Source organism: Podarcis cretensis, assembly GCF_951804945.1.
Source record: "Podarcis cretensis genome assembly, chromosome: 5".
NCBI lineage: Eukaryota > Metazoa > Chordata > Lepidosauria > Squamata > Lacertidae > Podarcis > Podarcis cretensis.
Window position 1 is genome coordinate 71,520,563 of NC_137174.1, and position 18,808 is coordinate 71,539,370.

Here is an 18,808-nt window from a genome sequence, read left to right on the forward strand (position 1 = left end):
ATTTTAAAAAGTGCATTAGGGACTCTCATTCTTATGGATAAAAAAGGATAGCCTCATGCTACTGTCCATTGGACATTCAACTCCTGATGTTTCATTCACATGGTATGAAGTAAAAAACCCCCACTGTACTTCACAAACACCTGAGGTTCCACAAGGAAAACTGTGGTGTGACACTGTATCAACCTTTGTGATAAAATACCTACCATCTGTATTGTTAGAAAGATCACTTCACTGCACTGAAGAACTACAGAGCGACCAGAAGGAACATTGCCTCCTTACCCCAATTTTGGGATTTTACCTCTCTTCAATGGCCATGTGGCCCCACCTCTCTCTGTTCAGGAGAGTTCCCCCAAACTTCTGAAGAGTCTTTTGGGAGGTGAAGGGGCTAGAGGGGGTGGGAAATTCATTGCTGCTTCCTTCTGCTTGCACTACAAGACAAGTCATTGCCTCCAAATAATTGCTTTACTAGATAGGCAGTATATAAGGCTCTGATCCACCTGTTCAGCAACTACATGCAGGTAGGGTCCCTGGCATTTTCTGTGCTTCCCTTACCTTCAGTTGCTTTAATATAATATCCCTTCTCTTTACTTGGTGGGATATCCAGCAGCTGCATGACTCTATCCAGCAATCCATGAATTATCTCGAAACCAGGGTTTTTGTTATAATAGACAGCACAAAGATGCCTATGGTTTTTTGTACCGACATCTGGAGAAGAAAGAGGAAACCAAAATTATTGGCTTTACACAGACTGCATTTTATAGCTCTTGTCTGCTTTAATCCAATTTTGTATCAGTGTTTATTTACAGTTACACACTGACCATCTGTAGATCAAAAGAAAAATACAGAATGTAGTAACTTATTAAATAAAAGTAAATAATTAAGAACAAGCAAAAATAACAGGTCTTTTCTGAGGCTTAGTTCTTTTGCAGTACAAAACTGTGCTTGAATTGTACCACTTCAGACTAGTTGCGAGTGTTGTCAATACTGAATCTTTGACTTTTTTTTTTTTAAAAAAAAGAACATTCCAACTCACAGAAATCTAGCATGTCAAGAAAAAGCATTTTAGCCTAGCCTTCTCCTTGGCATGCTGATTTTTGCTATAGTGTATAAACACCACAATTATACACAGTTTTGTGTGATCTGAACAAGGCCTCAAAGGGCCTCAGGCTCATCCTCATCAATGGAAGAACGAAGCATATAAAATGCAATAAAATGAAAAACACAACTAGCATATACTGTAACAACAACAAATTTAAACCTCCACCTGCAGTCTGAAATGACACAGTCCAGGCAGAGCTTTATTAACACAGGGAGAACTCGGCCAAAGTCTGAGTCATATCCAGGCAGTACTAACAGCTCTAGATGTCTAGATGTCTCTCCCTCTCTCTCTCTCTCTCTCACACACACACACACACTCATGACATCCAGATTTGAAATATTGTACTTGATTATGAAGTTCATTCATTACAGACCAAATAGAGTGTTTGCTGCCAAATCTAAGCTAAGCTTTCTCAGTTCATTCTAACTAACTCGAAAACTATGGCGTCATTCCACAAAACAATTCTGCTGTGTTTTAAAAAATGGACCAGCCAAATATATTAACATAAATTTCATATGTATTGTAGTGACTTCAAAGCACTGTCTGAAAAACCTGTTTAATACAATTTGCGAGCCAAGAAAACGCAATGAGAAATAAAATTGGTAAACGCTGCCCTCTAGCAACAAAATTTCATAGGACACTTGCATTTGGGTGATGTACATCTTTTTTTTTTACCATGTTATTATACAAGGTCTCCAAATGATTAGTTAAGACCCATGAATGATCTAATTGCAAAGCTCTACATAGGGCTCCTGAAACATGACGGATAGAATAAGTAAAAGGACGCATGTTTTAAAATATCAATTCAAAAGAGAGACATTTCAATAAAAACAGAGAGCTACTGTATAATCATCAACTTTACCCACTGAGTAAGTATATGCTAAAAACATTTCAAAACTGAGGTATGATCCAGTCTAGCACAAAAGCACAGTGGCCACCTGCAAGGGGATTCCCTGACATTCAACAGAGCCCTGCTTCTCCTTCTGCACCTATGTGGATGCATGAGAGCACTCAGCTAGTGCAACAGGCCACGGCAAGTCTATTCATGCCTTCCAATGCATACCTCTATGCTGTAGCAAGCGGAGGGGAAAGGCTGAACAGGGATATGGTACATCTCATTCCCCCTGATGCACTGGCTGAGCACACCCATGTATGAACCCATGGCAGAGGGAAAACAGGAGATCTATCACATGTGGGCAGTACGCTCAGGATGGGACTCTATCATGCCCTTGATTTCTGAAGACATTAGTATTTACTGAGATTATCTTACCTATGGTGGAATCTTTCACTACAATGTCAGAGATTTCAAAGAGTTTCAGAGGTAAAGGCATTTTCCTGTTAGCGGCAATAGTTTTCAGAAGACCAGGCAAGAGAGTAGTGCGCGCCACCTGTAGGGCACATACGGAACTTTATATATTAAACATGTCTCTATAGGTAAGAACAGGGGTCAGCAAACTTTTTCAGCAGGGGGCCGGTCCACTGTCCCTCAGACCTTGTGGGGGGCCGGACTATATTTTTGGGGGGTGAACGAATTCCTATGCCCCACAAATAACCCAGAGATGCATTTTAAATAAAAGCACACATTCTACTCATGTTAAAAACACCAGGCAGGCCCCACAAGTAACCCAGAGATGCATTTTAAATAAAAGGACACATTCTACTCATGTAAAAACACACTGATTCCTGGACCGTCTGAGGGCCGGATTGAGAAGGCGATTGGGCCGGATCTGGCCCCCGCACCTTAGTTTGCCTACCCATGGCTAAGAACATCTCCAACTGAGAGCAAGACGTGGCAACATACACAAGAGTCAAGTATCAGCATTAATAGGAAATATATTTATTTCTCCCTTATTTCTCCCCTACACTTCAGCAATTCCCAGCCGCTTACAATCTGCCAACACAGACCAACATTTGCAGGACTGTCTATGTAGTAATTATCTAAAACAAAGTGTCTGTGAAAAAAAGCAATACTATTAAACTGGAGAATACAAGACTGAAATTAAATATTGCAAAAGATACTCAGGACTGACCATAAACAATGCAAGCTATAAAACATGGCCTCTGAACGGCTTCTGATTGACATATTTCATACTTATATGCCACAGTAAATCAAAGTTTTTCATTGGCCATAACTCATTTAGAGTTACAGGCAACAAGCAGTTTTGTATTCTAGCCTAAAACTCACTTTATAATTCTCACCTGAAATTCTGCTGTTTTGGGATTTGCTATATGCACAGCTTTCGTTGTAGAGATGTCAACTCCCAGTTTATTAGCAATGTCTTCTTGGGAACACTGATATGAAAAGAAACAAATTAACTTAAACCCAGCCAAGTTAAATATAACTCAATTTCAAAAATTACTAATAGCAAAAAATAAATATCTAGGAATGGTCAGGATATGAAGGCTGGCAACACTAAATCTAACTGAGCAGGTCTGTGTTTAACTTTTTAAATTTGAACATGTAGTGTTGAATTTAAACACTAGTTATGTTATCTATTAATTTAAAACATTTGTTAGCCATTTTCCGGCATAAGCTCCTGAGACGGTGCAATCTTAAAAACACAAGTAATCTGAATATAATCCAGCCAAACCATAAAACAACAATGGAAACTAGTTATTCAAGATACTGGAAAAATAGAAGCAGCATTTGCCTGGAACCAGAAATTCATCAAACTTCTTGTCCAGTGAGCTTCACTGACAAAGCATGCCAAATGCAGCACACCAAGTCCTCCCTTGGGTCACCAACTACCTCCCCTCAAATAGTGGCAGAACTCAAAGGAGAACCTCTGATGAAGAATATATAGCTTTGGACAGATTTTTAGGACAAAGGCTGATCCTTCAGAAAGCCAGGTCTCAAGTTGCTTACAGTTTCAATAGTTAACATATTTAACAGTGAACTGTGCCTAAAAATGGACATTGCAGCTGTTTTAAGAGCTGGCAAGGTGTTCTCTGTAAGACTGGGGTGTGGAACGCATGGTCCTCCAGACGTTATTGGACTGGGCCTGAGGAGCAGGTATTAGCAGATCTATCAGTCAAGCTCCACTCTCTTTGATGTAGAAGGACAGGACCAGCATAACTTACTGCCCCTCCAGAAAAGATGTTTCCAACAGGGCCTCAGTTCTGCAGAACCACTCTTAACATCCTTGTGCCGTAGCCAGCTTGCTCTCTTCCTGGCCACAACCTTCCAAAAAGGAAGGCTCTTTATTCTTCATTTTCTCTCTTCATTCTGCTGATAAGCCCAGGCAGATATGAAAGAGAGGCAGACTAAGAAGGCTAAGGCAAGTCAGGCAGGGTCTTAGAACTCAAAAAACCAGAGCAACTATTCCTTTTTCACTGCTGTGAAATTTGTTTACACTGAAACATTAGCAAATCGGAGCCTGACAAAATGATCATATACCACTGCTGCTGCCTGAATCCTCAATGAGATTATAGCAGTCTTAAATAGTTCTTTAACACGCACCAGAGAAAAAGTGAGCACTTCAGTAAAGCCTGCCGCTGCCAAATCTTGTCTCAGAAGTTCTGTGAGCTTATTGAGAGGAAGCTAGAGGGAACAGAAAATAATTTTTTCATCTTTCAGCTCAACGAATATCATAAAATCATGGAGATGACTGCGAGAACGGCTTTTCAAAAAAGGTGATCCCAAACAGCTACATCTGGCCTTGACTGAGGAAATGCAGTTCCCAGTTACAGATTTAATATGGCCTCCAGGTTTAAACGTTGCCCTCCCCCTCCCCAAGCTCATCCACTGCAGGTCTTTGGAGTTTCTCAGATCAGTTGGGCATCTGTTTTGTATCCCTGCTACAGTAAACTCCCATTGCTAGAAGACATGACAGAATATTGTTTTAATTCTTAGGCGCAGTTTTCTTCTAAGAACCCTTCTGGCATACTTCTAGCCTTTAAACTGACAATACAGACTGTTTACTTAAGGGTGCAATCTTACTTGATTAGCTATGGTGTATGTTTTCGGAATAGTCATCTGAATGTTATTATAGCCATACGCTATTGCTGCGTCTTCTATGATATCACATGCATGGATAATGTCAGCTCTGGTAGGAGGGATTTCAACCTCTATATTGTTCCCATTCGCTATGACGTGTGACTTCAAACACATCCTGGTGAGCAGCTTTGCAAGGTTTGATGGAGTCTCACTAAAACATAAGCAAGAGTAATTTTTAAAGGAAAATATCACATGGTTTCATTCTGAAGCCACTGCCTTTCATTTTCACAGTGATCAAGCTAAAAAAAATGCCAAGACTCACAAATCAATCCAGGAGATAAAATAGTAGTATTTTGCTGCACAATAGCAAACCTTATGATACTTGGTGTTGAACAAGTCCTTAAGACCTTTCAATTTTCTTTAAAAAAATAAAATAAAAAAACCTGGCTTATAATTTTCAAACACCTGCATTGGCATTTCAAGCAAATATTGTTACCCCCTCAACTTGCACCAACACTTATCCTCTCACACTTATGAGAGGAAGTACACAAATAGGAGTTTGAAAAGTTGCACCCAAAAGTGTGAAGTAATTAAAATGTCCCAGATCTCAAACAGACTGGTTTCATCCAATAAAGTGAAGCCTAAGTAAAAGATGACTAGTGCCTGTTCCTGACTGAAGCTCCTGCTAGAATTACATTATCTGGTATATATTTTCTTTTTACTTCTTGAAGGCAAGAGATCAGGGGTTGTATGGTGCAGTGCAGCAGTGTATAATTATGGTGTTGTACGGTACTTTCAGTGTTGAAAGGTACTATGCAACTTCAATGTCCCTGACAGATGGTCAACCAGCCTAAAATAGGAATAGGCTGCTTTGCGACAGACAGCACATATTTGGATACAATTAATGAGCATTCCCTATCCTGGTGTCTTCTCATTGATTTTGGACAACAGCTCCCATCAGCCCCAGGAATAAAGGGCAGTAAAGGCACACGGCATCTGATGACTAAAGGCTCAAATGGCAACACGGTTGTCCCCTCCATATCTAAACCAATGTTGTGATACAAAACAACATAACATCTCCAATCTCCCAAGTACCTTAGAACTGGACACCTAAGTATTTCCAACAGCTCAAAATTTCGTCGCACTGTCATCAAAATGGAAGAGAGCCGTCGCAGGAGCAAAAAGGTTTTAGAAGTTCAGTAGAACAGAGACATACACCTTAGCATGGGTCCCAATTTTGCCCATAAGGCCATTTCCCCCAAACCAAACCCACATCTGATGCCAGCTGCCAATCCAAACGACGAGCCTTAAAGTGTTTTCCTGATTGTGCTTTAACAAGAGAGGTTTGCTCTCACTGTCAGTCAGGGGAACACAGCAGTGCAGCTGATCCCAGAAGAAAGCAGATCCTGGTGGCAACTTCAAGCTCCCTGGAATCCCATGGGGAGCTCCATAGACAGTCTTTAAAGGGATCTGCCAAGAGCCCTGCTCAGTACTATCAACCAGCTGATCAGCAGGACTTCAAAGCGCCGTGCCGGACTCCTTGCGACACCAGGTGGTTGACTAATTTGACCTGCAAATGAAATGGAAGGAAGGACATGGCCCAATAGCCAGATCCAATTCCCAGCTCCTGTTGTACAGATTAAGATTTCAGGTGCGGCATAGCTGGATGAGATCATGTGCCCCTGAATCCAAGCACTGACATATGGGAGATGATTGGCCTTTAATTTGTTTATTTAATTTGAATATTGCCCTTCATCCATAGATCTCAGGGTAGTTCACAACATAAAAATACAATATAAAAATACAAAATACATAATAGAAACAAGAACAAACCCAGCCCAAAAAAGAATACCCCTGCTTCCTCACCTCCTTCCACAAACACATTTAAAAGGGTATAGGATGTTAATCAGCCAAAGGCCTGGTTGAAGAGAAACGTTTTTGCCTGGCACCTGAAGGTGTATAATGAAGGTGCCAGGGTGGGGAAAGCCTTCCACAAATAGAGCCACTACTGAGTGACAGATTTCCTGGTAGCAATGCTATAGCTAAAGAAGTATTTCAGTGGAACAGTAATACAAGTAGAGAATGTTGGATGTGTTGGGATTCCATTCCACCCATTGATGCAGACATGGGTTTTTTACCTGTCACATGTCTGTTTACATTCCAGCGCAGATTGCTTGTGTGAGTGGAACTTCCGCTCTGTATTGCTTTTGTTTTTAGTCTCTCTCCGAGAAGACAGCAAGGAGAAATACCATGTTTTCTTTGTCCTGATTTATGTATAATAAATGTGTAGTTTAGTATGTGCCTACAGCCTCAAGCCTCTTCTGTTGCACAGTTCACACTGAGTAAAGTGTGCTCAAGTCTGCAAGCTTGAGTCACTGATGTACATCGGAGCAGAGGTCAATGAATCTCCGCATCGGCAAGGCTGAGGGGAGATGCTCCAGCTGGGGCCGAGCCAGCTGGCCTTTTGACCCCGATTCCAACAGGATGGGTCCATACTTGACTTCATTGTCAAGTGTTTGTCTTTGCTCCTCCTGATGAGGAAAACTATACCTTGCATTTCTGTCCCCAAATGAGTTCCACTAACATGACACATGGCAAGTGCTTTGGAATATCATGATATGGTACATGGCACCTTAGAATGTTTTTACGGGATGCTATATAGGTTTGGGCCTGCTCCTTGGGAGAAAGGTGATGGCAAACTTAGACAGCATCTTAAAAAGCAGAGACATCACCTTGCCAACAAAAGTCCGTATAGTTAAAGCCATGGTTTTCCCGGTAGTGATGTATGGAAGTGAGAGCTGGACCATAAAGAAGGCTGATCGCCGAAGAATTGATGCTTTTGAATTATGGTGCTGGAGGAGACTCTTGAGAGTCCCATGGACTGCAAGAAGATCAAACGCATCCATTCTTAAGGAAATTAGCCCTGAGTGTTCACTGGAAGGACAGATCGTGAAGCTGAGGCTCCAATACTTTGGCCACCTCATGAGAAGAGAAGACTCCCTGGAAAAGACCCTGATGTTGGGAAAGATTGAGGGCACAAGGAGAAGGGGACGACAGAGGACGAGATGGTTGGACAGTGATCTTGAAGCTACAAACATGAGTCTGACCAAACTGTGGGAGGCAGTGGAAGACAGGAGTGCTTGGCGTGCTCTGGTCCATGGGGTCACGAAGAGTCGAACACGACTGAACGACTAAACAACAACAACAACATATAGGTTTGGTATGGTTGTGTTTCAGTAATGCATCAAGACTGTGTTTCTCATTTTAAGGTTATGCATGTTGTTCAACCACTCCTTTGTTTTAACAAAGGGTGATATGTAAATAAAGCAGCAACAACAATAAATAAAAAGGTACAGCTTTGGAGCAACAGTACACATCCATTCAGAACTATCCAAGGAGAACGATTACTGAATGGTGGGTGCAACATTTATTCAGAGCACTAGTTGGCACTGTGGTATTTTGTAACATCATCATGATAGTTCTCTAGCCTGTAGCATCACACACTGAGTTCATTAATATGTACAACAGACCTGAAGTTTAAATAAAATGGTATCTACGGCATTCGTGGCTCTACCAAACAAATTTTCATTCTGCTACTATTTTATTTTAGTTGGATTTTTTGTAGTATTTTGATATTAAACTGTATATCCAAAAAGTGGGTTATATATCATAATAAAATATGGATCTCTAGGGTTTAAGCACCTCTCTGTATTCTCACCAGATCCTGAAAATGTATAAACCTAACAAGCATTAAAAATGTGACACAAATGCTGTCAATGGAACTATGTGCACCCTTCAAAGAGAGCCAAGAGATTTAGCATACCTAATTCCAATTTTCTTATTCAGTATTTCAGGCTTTATCTTTTCCCGACGATAAGCCAGCTCCTGCAAAGAAGAGAGGGAGTTTTAAGTATAGAAATCAATTTTCTCTCTAAGTGTATCACTCTCCTACATACGTAATTAAAAACCTACAGGGCAGTTATGTGCCACTCAGCACCCAGAAGAACAATCCAGAGCATGTTGGCGGAAGACCAGAAAGCCTACCTGGACAGAGTGAAGCAAGCTGCTTGTGGTGGCAGGATGAAGGTAGGGGTGGGAGTGGCAGAATACACAGGCTGGTGCAACAGGTCATTTTAAAGTACTGGCCCTTGTAGGGAAATATTTAGGCTCCACTTCAGGTAGCAAAGCGTCTTGGGCTGGCACTGCACTTGAAGATGGTAAGTGGGACAGTTTTGGGGAAATAGTTGGAACATTACCCAGTAAAAGAACTCTATGAAGTGCAAGGGAACAAACAAGGGTTGATACCCAAAGTGCTCTGCAGCAGACATGCAAGCCAGGAAAGAGAAAATACGCCCTGTCTTATGACTCCTTTCAAAAAGTGGGTCCATCAATGTGTATTTCTTAGTTTGCATTTATGAAAACAGAGCTCCGGTTACAGCACTTCTGCAATACTCACTGGAAAATTGTAGCTTTTTCCATTAGGGTAAGTTACTTCTGCTGCTTCAACACTGGAGGAGGGGAAAGCAAACCATGTTCAACATGCGGGATACAGAAGACATGAACATTTTCGGTTTTGGTTTTAAGTGCTAAGGTTAACTCATGTGAAGTCAAATCAGTAATGATTAAATGGGCACAGGATTTAGGTCATGATATACAATCTGAAGACTGGATAAGACATTGGAAAGTGAATTTGAAATTTACGAATTGTATATTGTTGAAAGAGAATTACATGAAACTGGTGTATAGATGGTACATTACACCAGTAAAACTGACAAAAATGTATAGAACAGAACAAAAAAAACTGTCAGAGATGTAAGGAAGGGGAAGGTACATTTTATCGTATTTGGTGGGATTGCAGAATCATTAAAAACTTTTGGGAAATGATATATAATGAATTTTAAAAATGTTTAAGATTACATTTGTTAAAAAACCAGAAGCTTTTCTCTTAGGTATTTTAGGACAAGAATTGCTGAAAGAAAAACGGAATCTATTTATGTACGTGACAACAACGGCAAGAATCTTAATACCTCAAAACTGGAAGACTGGAGAAGTACCATCAAAAGCACAATGGCAAGAAAAGTTGATGAACTATGCTGAACTAGCCAAGTTAACAGACAAATTGCGTGAAAAGGACAATAGTGACTTTGAAAAAGAACGGGAACCTTTTACAATATATTTGCAAAAACAAGAAGAAGAAATGGTCTCGTTGGCTGGATTTAAATAAACATATTATAGTATACAAACAGCAGAATGTATCACTTGATGTAACAAACCAGAAATGGTAGTTGAGGGAAGTCAACAGGGAGGGAGAAAATTGGAAAATGTTTGTTTAATAATGTTATTGGTTATTTGTTATGAGAAAAGAAACTTTATATATATATATATATATATTAAAAAAGGTTAACTCACGTGAATGGCTTCTGACAGTATTCACTGAACATTGTGACAAGGATGTCAAGGACAATCTTCGCCTTTAAGAAAGATTATATATATAGTTTAGTTTCATGTACATATTTAAAATACAAGACTACAATGTTAGCTCACAATAAGATACTAAAGCAGTGTATCGCCTTTTAAAACTAACTGCTCCCCTCAACCCCAAAAAGTGAGGCAATAAAGAATTACCCAACCCAATCCCATTGGTTGAAGTCAACAGATTTTCCTGAAGATGAAGTGAGTAGATGCCTGTGGCTGGCAGACGAGAGCATCAAGTGGATTATCGCTCTAAAATTAAATGTCCAGAGGAACAATCAGCCCAACAACTATGAGATTGTAGGATCTGGTGACTCTGTAAAACACCATCCTAAACTCTCATATGGACTTTGCCGAATATATATTTCTAGAGATTAATGTATGCTAGCAGCTTAGGTCAGCTTCAAAGATGAACCATTTCCAATTTACTTTGCAAATCAGAATTATACTTTCAGCAGAATTATACTGTTCAGCATCTTGCTGCTTTATCAAGCTTATTTACCTTGGTAAGATCTGTGGCTGTACATTCAATGAACACATTTCTGGTGTTAAGACTTATTTTTGTATGGTCCCCTGGAAAAGACAGATACAGACATTTGAAGTTGTTTGATGCTGCAGGAGTGCTTTTATTTAAAATATGGGCAGACTTCTAGACCTTGCCAATTTCTTCCCCCATACAACAAAGACTTCACCTCAACTGAACACTGAAATTAGAGTTACAATTTGGTCCTGACAGGCATACTGAGGTAATATGTACATTTCTGAACAACACTTTGTTACATTTACAATCTACATTTCATTTACTCAGATTTCTACACTTTTAAAATAGAGCTAATATTCTTCTTTTAATATAGATTTGAGAGAATCAGACCGTGAGAATAGATTAAAAACACTCTCAAAAACAGAAAAGGTTACTATGCAACACAGGTTTCAGCAAAGAGGTAATATCATAACTGTATTGGTATAAGCAAAATAATGAACTTCACCAGACCCTAACAGAAGAAGAAAGTCATGAGGTAGCAGATAGACAATACTAAATAAACACAAAATAAGAAAAGCACAATCTTACCATTAATTATCGGTGGCATTGAAAGCACAACACCATTCCTATCATAGATAACTGGGTAAAGGGGTTCATTTTCAATAATGTGTAGATAATGCCTCAGATGACTATCCGTCTAAAACAAATAAAGCAGAAATATTTACATTTCTTTCCTAAACAGTTACTGCAAGGTATCTGTGGGATGTGAAACACAGGAGCAGTCAAGTACAATATTCCTAGAGTGAACATGTTTGCGCATGGGGAGGAATGATTGTCCAGCCAGCAGGTAAACTTCCTGTTTCCTTCTGGGCTGGGACAGACTTCCTCTGCATGTGACTAGAGGTGGGTGTGGCCTCACCTGTGCAGGTAATGACAAAACCACAGGGCAGGGCAGCCATCTCTCTCTCTTTCACCACATGCATCAAAGAAGCAACAACTGCTTAGCCAAAGATGCCCTTTTGGCTTCCAGCCAAGAGAGGACAAAGGGACTGTCTTCTTATGGAATAGTTTCCAAGTGTATGTTACTTTTCTAAGCTAAGTCTGCCTTCTGGGATCTGATTGTGAACAGAATGGAAGTAAACTCTTTTTATACTTTTATAGAAGACTGTCGTGTCTTATATTTTATGAGGGAATAAGGGGAAAATACCAGAACAGTTATTATAGAGGCTTTAGCGAGCCTGAGCAAAACGCACCCGCTGCAAATTTAAAAGAGGGGAATGTTATTCTGCTGAAATTGTGGAACTTGTTAACACAAGTTGGATAAGGATATAATCAAACAATATATCCTCTCCTGCATCCCTGAACATTCCCACAGTATCATCCTGCGGTTGTAGCAGCATGATATTATTTAAACAAACGTAAAACATAACACTGCTGCTTCTAACAGATGTGTTTCATTCCTAGGACAAAAAAAAAGAAAAAAACATCTGCTTAAGTTTCTCCAGAGAAAAAAAATGTGAATTGAGCATCATTATGATGTTTGGTTCACCAATGTAACGTGCTTCCATGTATTTTGCTTCAGTCATATTTTTCTTAAACTCCCTATCAGTTCCAAAACTGGTTTCCTATGTAGTATGGGGAGCTAATTGGGGGGGGGGGGATGAAATCTCATTGTACACAGAGAACTAGTTGCATGATCTTCCAAATTAGGGCAGTCCAAATTTTCATACCAAGTGGGCCACAAGAGTAGTTCAACACACACTGGATTAAATTTCCATATCATAAATGAAAAAGCTCACAATATATGTAATATTAATATACATAAATAATATTGTGTGTGTGTACACACATGCACATGTAACAATATAGTTAATTTATTAAACAAATTTAATACACAAATAAATGTGCTTTCATGAATGACACAAAAATATATTTTAAAGGCTTTAAGATTTTTTTTCTTGAATGCCGCTGAGTGCTGCCAAAAAAGGCCTCGCAGACCACCCTGTTCTAGACTGTGAACAATGTGCCTCTAGACCTGCATTTTTCCTAAAGATACATCTTATAGATTTGTAGTCACCTACCCTGTACAGATCCATGATTTCAGAAGCATTGTATTCCTTGTCCTGATTCAAAGGTTTGAATTTAATTTCAGATGGTGGCTTAGCTGTGTATGTAAATGGGCCAGAGATTGTGTCAAGATCATGGGTACCAATTGCTACCAATGATCTTTTCCTATAAAATGAAAACAAGACAAATTAGCAATGAAGATTCCACCCACTCCTGAAATTGCTCATTAAAATATACAGATACCACAGAGGGGAACCAGGCAGAGGGCCTTCTCAGTAGTGGCACCTGCCCTTTGGAATGCCCTCCCAGCATATGTCAAGGAAATAAGCAACTATCTGACTTTTAAAAGACATCTGAAGGCAGCCCTGTTTGGAGAAGTTTTTAATGTTTAATGCTGTATTGTGTTTTTAATATTCGGTTGGGAACCGCCCAGAGTGGCTGGGGAAACCCAGCCAGATGGGCGGGTTATAAATAAATAAATAAATCATCTTTATAGAAATATTAAATCACTTCTGCTCAGTGGTCCAGCTGTCTTAAACAGCCTTCAATGTTACACAATAATATGCATATCAAAAGAGACCATTAAAAAAAAGATTTATCCAAAAAGCTTCTCCAATTAGCCTTGATTTTTTTAAAAAAATAGCTAATTGCTTTAAAATATAATGAAAACATAAAATACCACCTTCTTCTTCAATCAGAACTTGGAAAAGAGATTGATTCAGTTGCTCGTCCCACACTCTTGCAGCTGTGAGGCAGCACTGTATCTGAACCCAGGCTCATGGCTTTTTTCTCTCTCTCTGACCAAACCATAAGCAGTAGCAACCATTTGTTCTTGGCTTACTGCTCCTGGCTTGCTTGAGGAAAACAAATTGTGAGGTCAGGATTGGGTGTTAATGTCAAACCAAGCCATGATGTAGCTCCCAGAAACATGGCAAGGGAGGAGTGAAGCAGCAGTGATTTGCACACTGTACACAAGATTGCTGTGTGTCCTCCTTTACCTTTTTGTGAAGCTTAAATATGGTTTTACAAAATGTGTGAATGCTGCCATTTAAAACAACAACAACCATGTAATTTGTTCAACTGTATGCATTATTGCCAACTAACCTGCATATATTTTGATGTAATTTTTCTTGCAGATCAATAAGGCTATCATAGCGGTTCTTGTCAAGAGTTATATTACGAAGCACTGCAGCCACAGCATAAGGACGGACTTGAGTAGTCTGCAATGTGTAAGGGTGCATTACGAAGATTAGGGAATTTGACAAAGCGGGGTGGGTTCTATTGTGCCACTAGAAAGCAATCCCAAAACACAGAATATCTTGCAATTAATTTTCACTTTGGGGGGTGGACTCCACAAAGAAAAAATTACCATATTCTACCATGAAACTCTACCTAGGAGCAAGAAAAGATTGACCAGAATCCAAAGAACCACGGAATGAGTTCTGGGATCCCTCAAGGATGCTTTACATTTGCTTTTTATCAAGGGAACATTTCACTGAGACAGTACAGACTCCTTGCTTGGGGTTTAAACTGTGCCAATATTCACAGTAAATGAATCCAGATTAATTTGTCCTCTCACATGCATATATTCCTGAAGACACACATGGTGACCAAAAGCCTTAGTACGGCTAACACCAAATTTTACTTTAAATCCAATAAAGCATAGACTTCAGAATTCCTAAAGAGAGGCCCCATCATCATCACTTACGACAAATATTCATTGAAGTGTTATGTTGAGATGTAGTTGTGTTTTATTTACCTCTTCAGTGATGGTCAGCTTTTGAATTTCACCATTAGGTGGTGTGATCTTCTTGTATCTTGGAGCCCTAATTCTAAAATATTAAGCATTGAGATTAACATTCAAGAACAATTTTTACACATATGCAAAAAAAAAGTAACAGCACTGAACCATGGATCCATGTTGTTCTCCAAACAACATATGCAACTCCTAAATACGGAACTCCCTTCTGCCACCTTCTAGTCAGCTATGCATACACATGCGCATAGGACAAGAACCAGTCTGTGCCTTAAATATTATAAATAGAACCAAACTTTAAGCGTTATTCAATATTTTAAAGCATCTAAACACAACTGGAAACAGTTGGTACCTTTTTTTGCTAGAAAGTATTAAAGTGCAGAGGTTGGGTGCCCATCCATCTTGGATGCTTTAGTTGAGATTCCTACATTTCAGGGGATTGAACTAGATGACCCCTGGGGTCTTTTCCAGCTCTACAATTCTATCATTCTATGATTAGAGAGTAAGTCATACTGGATTCGATAAGTGGCTGAGGAAATGTGTGTAAGATATAATGGGTGCTACTATCAACACATTATTTTGCAGGAAAATGTTGCTCAAATATAAACAGATATCTAATGAATGCAAACACAAGTTACATAAAACAAATAGAACAGAGTAAAATCACCAAGTTTCTAATAATACTCAACTTTTCCTTGAAAGCATTAGAAAATAGTGTAAGTTGGACTTAAGAGTATGTGTGCAAGTCAATACTCTTGCTTCCTAACGCATTGCAGTGCATTTGAAGTGCTCTGTAGATATGCTTTACTTGCTTTAGAAACTTCAGCATCTACAGCCTAGTTACACAAATGCTGTTCAGGAATAGAACAAATGGAAGTGTTTTACCTCAGCCCTTATTAGTAAACCAATAAAACAGGTTTGCAACATCTCCAAATACTAAGGTACCTTTCTTTAAACACCTGAAGTCCTCTGACGAGACCTTCCAAGCAAAGAAGGTCATATCGGTTAGCAGGAACATCAATTTTATAGAGAATGATTTCTGATGCACCCTCAGCCTTTTCACCACCTTTCTCTTTGCTTATTATTTCCTTCTCAGAAGTCTGAAATGAAACAAGCATACTTCACAGGAAACTGTTTTGAAATCAGTAATACATATATGGAAAAATAAAATGAGTTTGGTTAATGTGACTTTCATACAAACATGCAGATCACTAATAAAACACAGTTGTATTGAAGTTTTAAAAAGAAATGGTTGTCTATACCAGCCAGAGACATACAAATGTTTGACAGCACAACCCTAACTACTTTTACTCAGAATACCAAATATGTTACAACTATATTTTTAGCAAAAATTGTATAGTGAAGCAACTACATAACAGTGAGAAGCCAAAGACGTTTTTTAAAAAAGAAGTCTATAAATTCTACTGACAACTAATTGCAGTCATTACTCATTAACACACTATTAAGTTTGACAGCAAAAGAATAATACTGTACAGACTGGTTTTTCAGACCTCACCATTTGGAGGAACCTTTAGTCATTAACTTACTATAATCAAGTTCAACTACAGCCTGAACTTAGGAAATATTATATGGAATAAAAAGTACTAAAAGTATAGTTTCACTATACTAGTAGGCTGTTCATTGAAGAGGGTCCTAAATATTCAGGAATAAAGTTTTGTAGGATAGATTACACAACAAATGCCATAAATTTAATGTCTTTGCAAGTAGATATGTTAATAAAAATAATTACTTACAATTTCATCAAGTTCCAATCCAAACTCAAAGCATAGTTCATCAAATTCTTCATCCGCTGGAAAGGAATTTATTTCATTAATTCTGGCATGTGCTAATATTTACACTAAGTCAAAATGGTTCAGTCCTTGAAAAGGGTAACTGATTTCACCTGCTCGGTTGCAGAAGGGGCCAGAAAGTATATTAATAACTCCAGTTCTGCAAAGTATCTAACTTCCCACTCCTACCTTAAAACATCGAAGGTATCTATACGTAATCCATACATATCATTTTGCAACTTGGTATAGTATCTCTCTTTGTGCTTCCTAGCATAGTAATTTAACATATGGTTACTAATTGCCAGTTGACAAGTATGCTTATCAGCTACATATAACCTCCCATTTGTGTTCCTCATCTAGCCCTTTTCACACTCTATATTATACCTCTTTCCCTCTTCATTGTGCTAATTACATTTACTACCTGTGCAGTTTCTATTATAGAATGGGAAAGCCCACAGCTACCATAAACAAATCTGAATCTAAAACAACAACAAAAGGCACATGAAGCTACGACCTACTTCCAAGTATGTACAGCTGTGATTTTCAACCACTGGTACCTCAAAATAAGAAGATAGGGAAAGTACCCCTGGTGTTGAGCCTGCTTGCAATGCAAGGCGCTGGACTGGATGACCCTCAGGGACCATTCCAACTCTATAGTTCTATGATTCTACGAGAACAAGGGCTGGGCAAGACACCTTTTGCTTTTCCCAACTCCTACAGTTGCATGAACAGATCATAGCTGTCAACTTTTCCCTTTTCTTGAGAGGAATCCTATTCGGAATAAGGGAATTTCCCTTAAAAAAAGGGAAACGTTGACAGCTATGGAACAGATCCAGTCCAGGAATTCAATGCTTCCTTCCTTTGGCTGTGGAATGAATGAACCAAATCTCTTTCATTCCTTCTACGAAAGGTAGAGGCACGCCTGCGATTTCAGTCTGACCCGAAGCTAAAGGCATCTTAACAAATAAATAATAATAATAATAATAATAATAATAATAAATATATTATTTACACCCCACCCATCTGGCTGGGTTGCCCCAGCCACTCTGGGCAGCTGACTGGGGCACACGCACCACCCACCCACCAGGACCCAGCCTCTCCCTTCTCCAGACCCCACACCAACCGACAGACCTGCAGGAGTCTGTCCTTTCCCTGCTTTCCCTTTCCCTGCCAGGGACCCCCAGCAGCCTCTCAAGGCCTGATCCTGGACACATTTCCCCCAACTCGTCTCCCTAGATTCCCTCGGCATCGAGGGATGCCCAAACCCCGCTGGCGCGAGAACCACCACCGCCACCCTCGGCCCCCGCCGTTCCGCACTTACTGTAGCTCCTGCCCAGCGCTTGGAAAAGCAAATCCCGCTTCACGCTGACAGTCGGCATGGTCGGCAGAAGAGACGACGGGGCAAGAGCACCTCACTGCGCGTGCGCCAAGCGCGCCCCTGCAAGCAAAGCCCTTTCGCCGGGTCGGGCCTTCTTTAACGAGCGCTGTCTAAATCAGTGCCTGATCCGCTCCGCGGCGCTCCGATTCCTCCCAGCTCGCCCGGCTCATCCAAGCGCATACATGGGCTGTCATGAAGATAGTCGAGGGGCTAGATCATTATCGCGACACCTCCATCAGCAGATGGGAATTCGCCTGCTGTTTGGGTGACCTTTGATCAGGCAAGATGCAGACAACTAAATAACGTTTGCATCAGCGACACGCTCTGCCCATAGACCTATGTAGGGTTGGAAGTGAATTGGCAGCCCCCCCCCACTTCGGCTTCCGGACTCATTTAGTTCCTCCGCCTGCAAGTGAGGCAACGTGTCTGTCTCTGCGTGCAAATGTATAGAGCGAACCGGATCTGCATTTAGCTGCGTGCTGGCTGCGGAGCAGAGAGCTGCGAGGGAGTTGTTAATTTAACTTTGCTGTGTTTTGCTTTTGGCTGAACTTTATGCATTAACTGCCTTTGTACCCCAGTGTGTTTTCATCGTGGTTGTGGGATGGGTACAGATGACTGACAGCGTGCGGTCCTAGGCATGTCTGTTAGGAAGGAAGCCCCATCGAGTTCAGCGGGGCTTAACTCCCAGGCAAGTGGCCACAGGTGTGCAGCCTGAGCATATGGATACAGTTAGCAAACTGAATTCAAGTGAAACGTCTCTATATCCTGTTATATTTGTTCTGATTTCAGGCAGGTAGCCTTGTTGGTCTGACGCAGTCAAAATAAATT

At 40.1% G+C, this 18,808-nt stretch overlaps 1 protein-coding gene across 1 annotated transcript in view; it reads right to left on the reverse strand.

The window, feature by feature from the left end:
- The window catches only part of FARSB (phenylalanyl-tRNA synthetase subunit beta), a 28,182-nt gene extending 10,108 nt beyond the window's left edge, over positions 1–18,074 (reverse strand). Inside the window, exons 1-16 of the mRNA XM_079975885.1 lie at positions 17,924–18,074; positions 16,567–16,622; positions 15,758–15,912; positions 14,816–14,888; positions 14,161–14,276; positions 13,071–13,221; positions 11,578–11,686; positions 11,011–11,081; positions 10,446–10,507; positions 9,493–9,544; positions 8,860–8,921; positions 5,040–5,247; positions 4,560–4,640; positions 3,299–3,391; positions 2,370–2,487; positions 553–705 (exon numbers count right to left, since the gene is read on the reverse strand). Coding sequence (XP_079832011.1) covers positions 553–705; positions 2,370–2,487; positions 3,299–3,391; positions 4,560–4,640; positions 5,040–5,247; positions 8,860–8,921; positions 9,493–9,544; positions 10,446–10,507; positions 11,011–11,081; positions 11,578–11,686; positions 13,071–13,221; positions 14,161–14,276; positions 14,816–14,888; positions 15,758–15,912; positions 16,567–16,622; positions 17,924–17,981 — 1,618 coding nt within the window. The 5' untranslated portion in view covers positions 17,982–18,074. The remainder of the gene's footprint in view (positions 1–552; positions 706–2,369; positions 2,488–3,298; positions 3,392–4,559; positions 4,641–5,039; positions 5,248–8,859; positions 8,922–9,492; positions 9,545–10,445; positions 10,508–11,010; positions 11,082–11,577; positions 11,687–13,070; positions 13,222–14,160; positions 14,277–14,815; positions 14,889–15,757; positions 15,913–16,566; positions 16,623–17,923) is intronic.
- Positions 18,075–18,808: the final 734 nt, after the last annotated feature.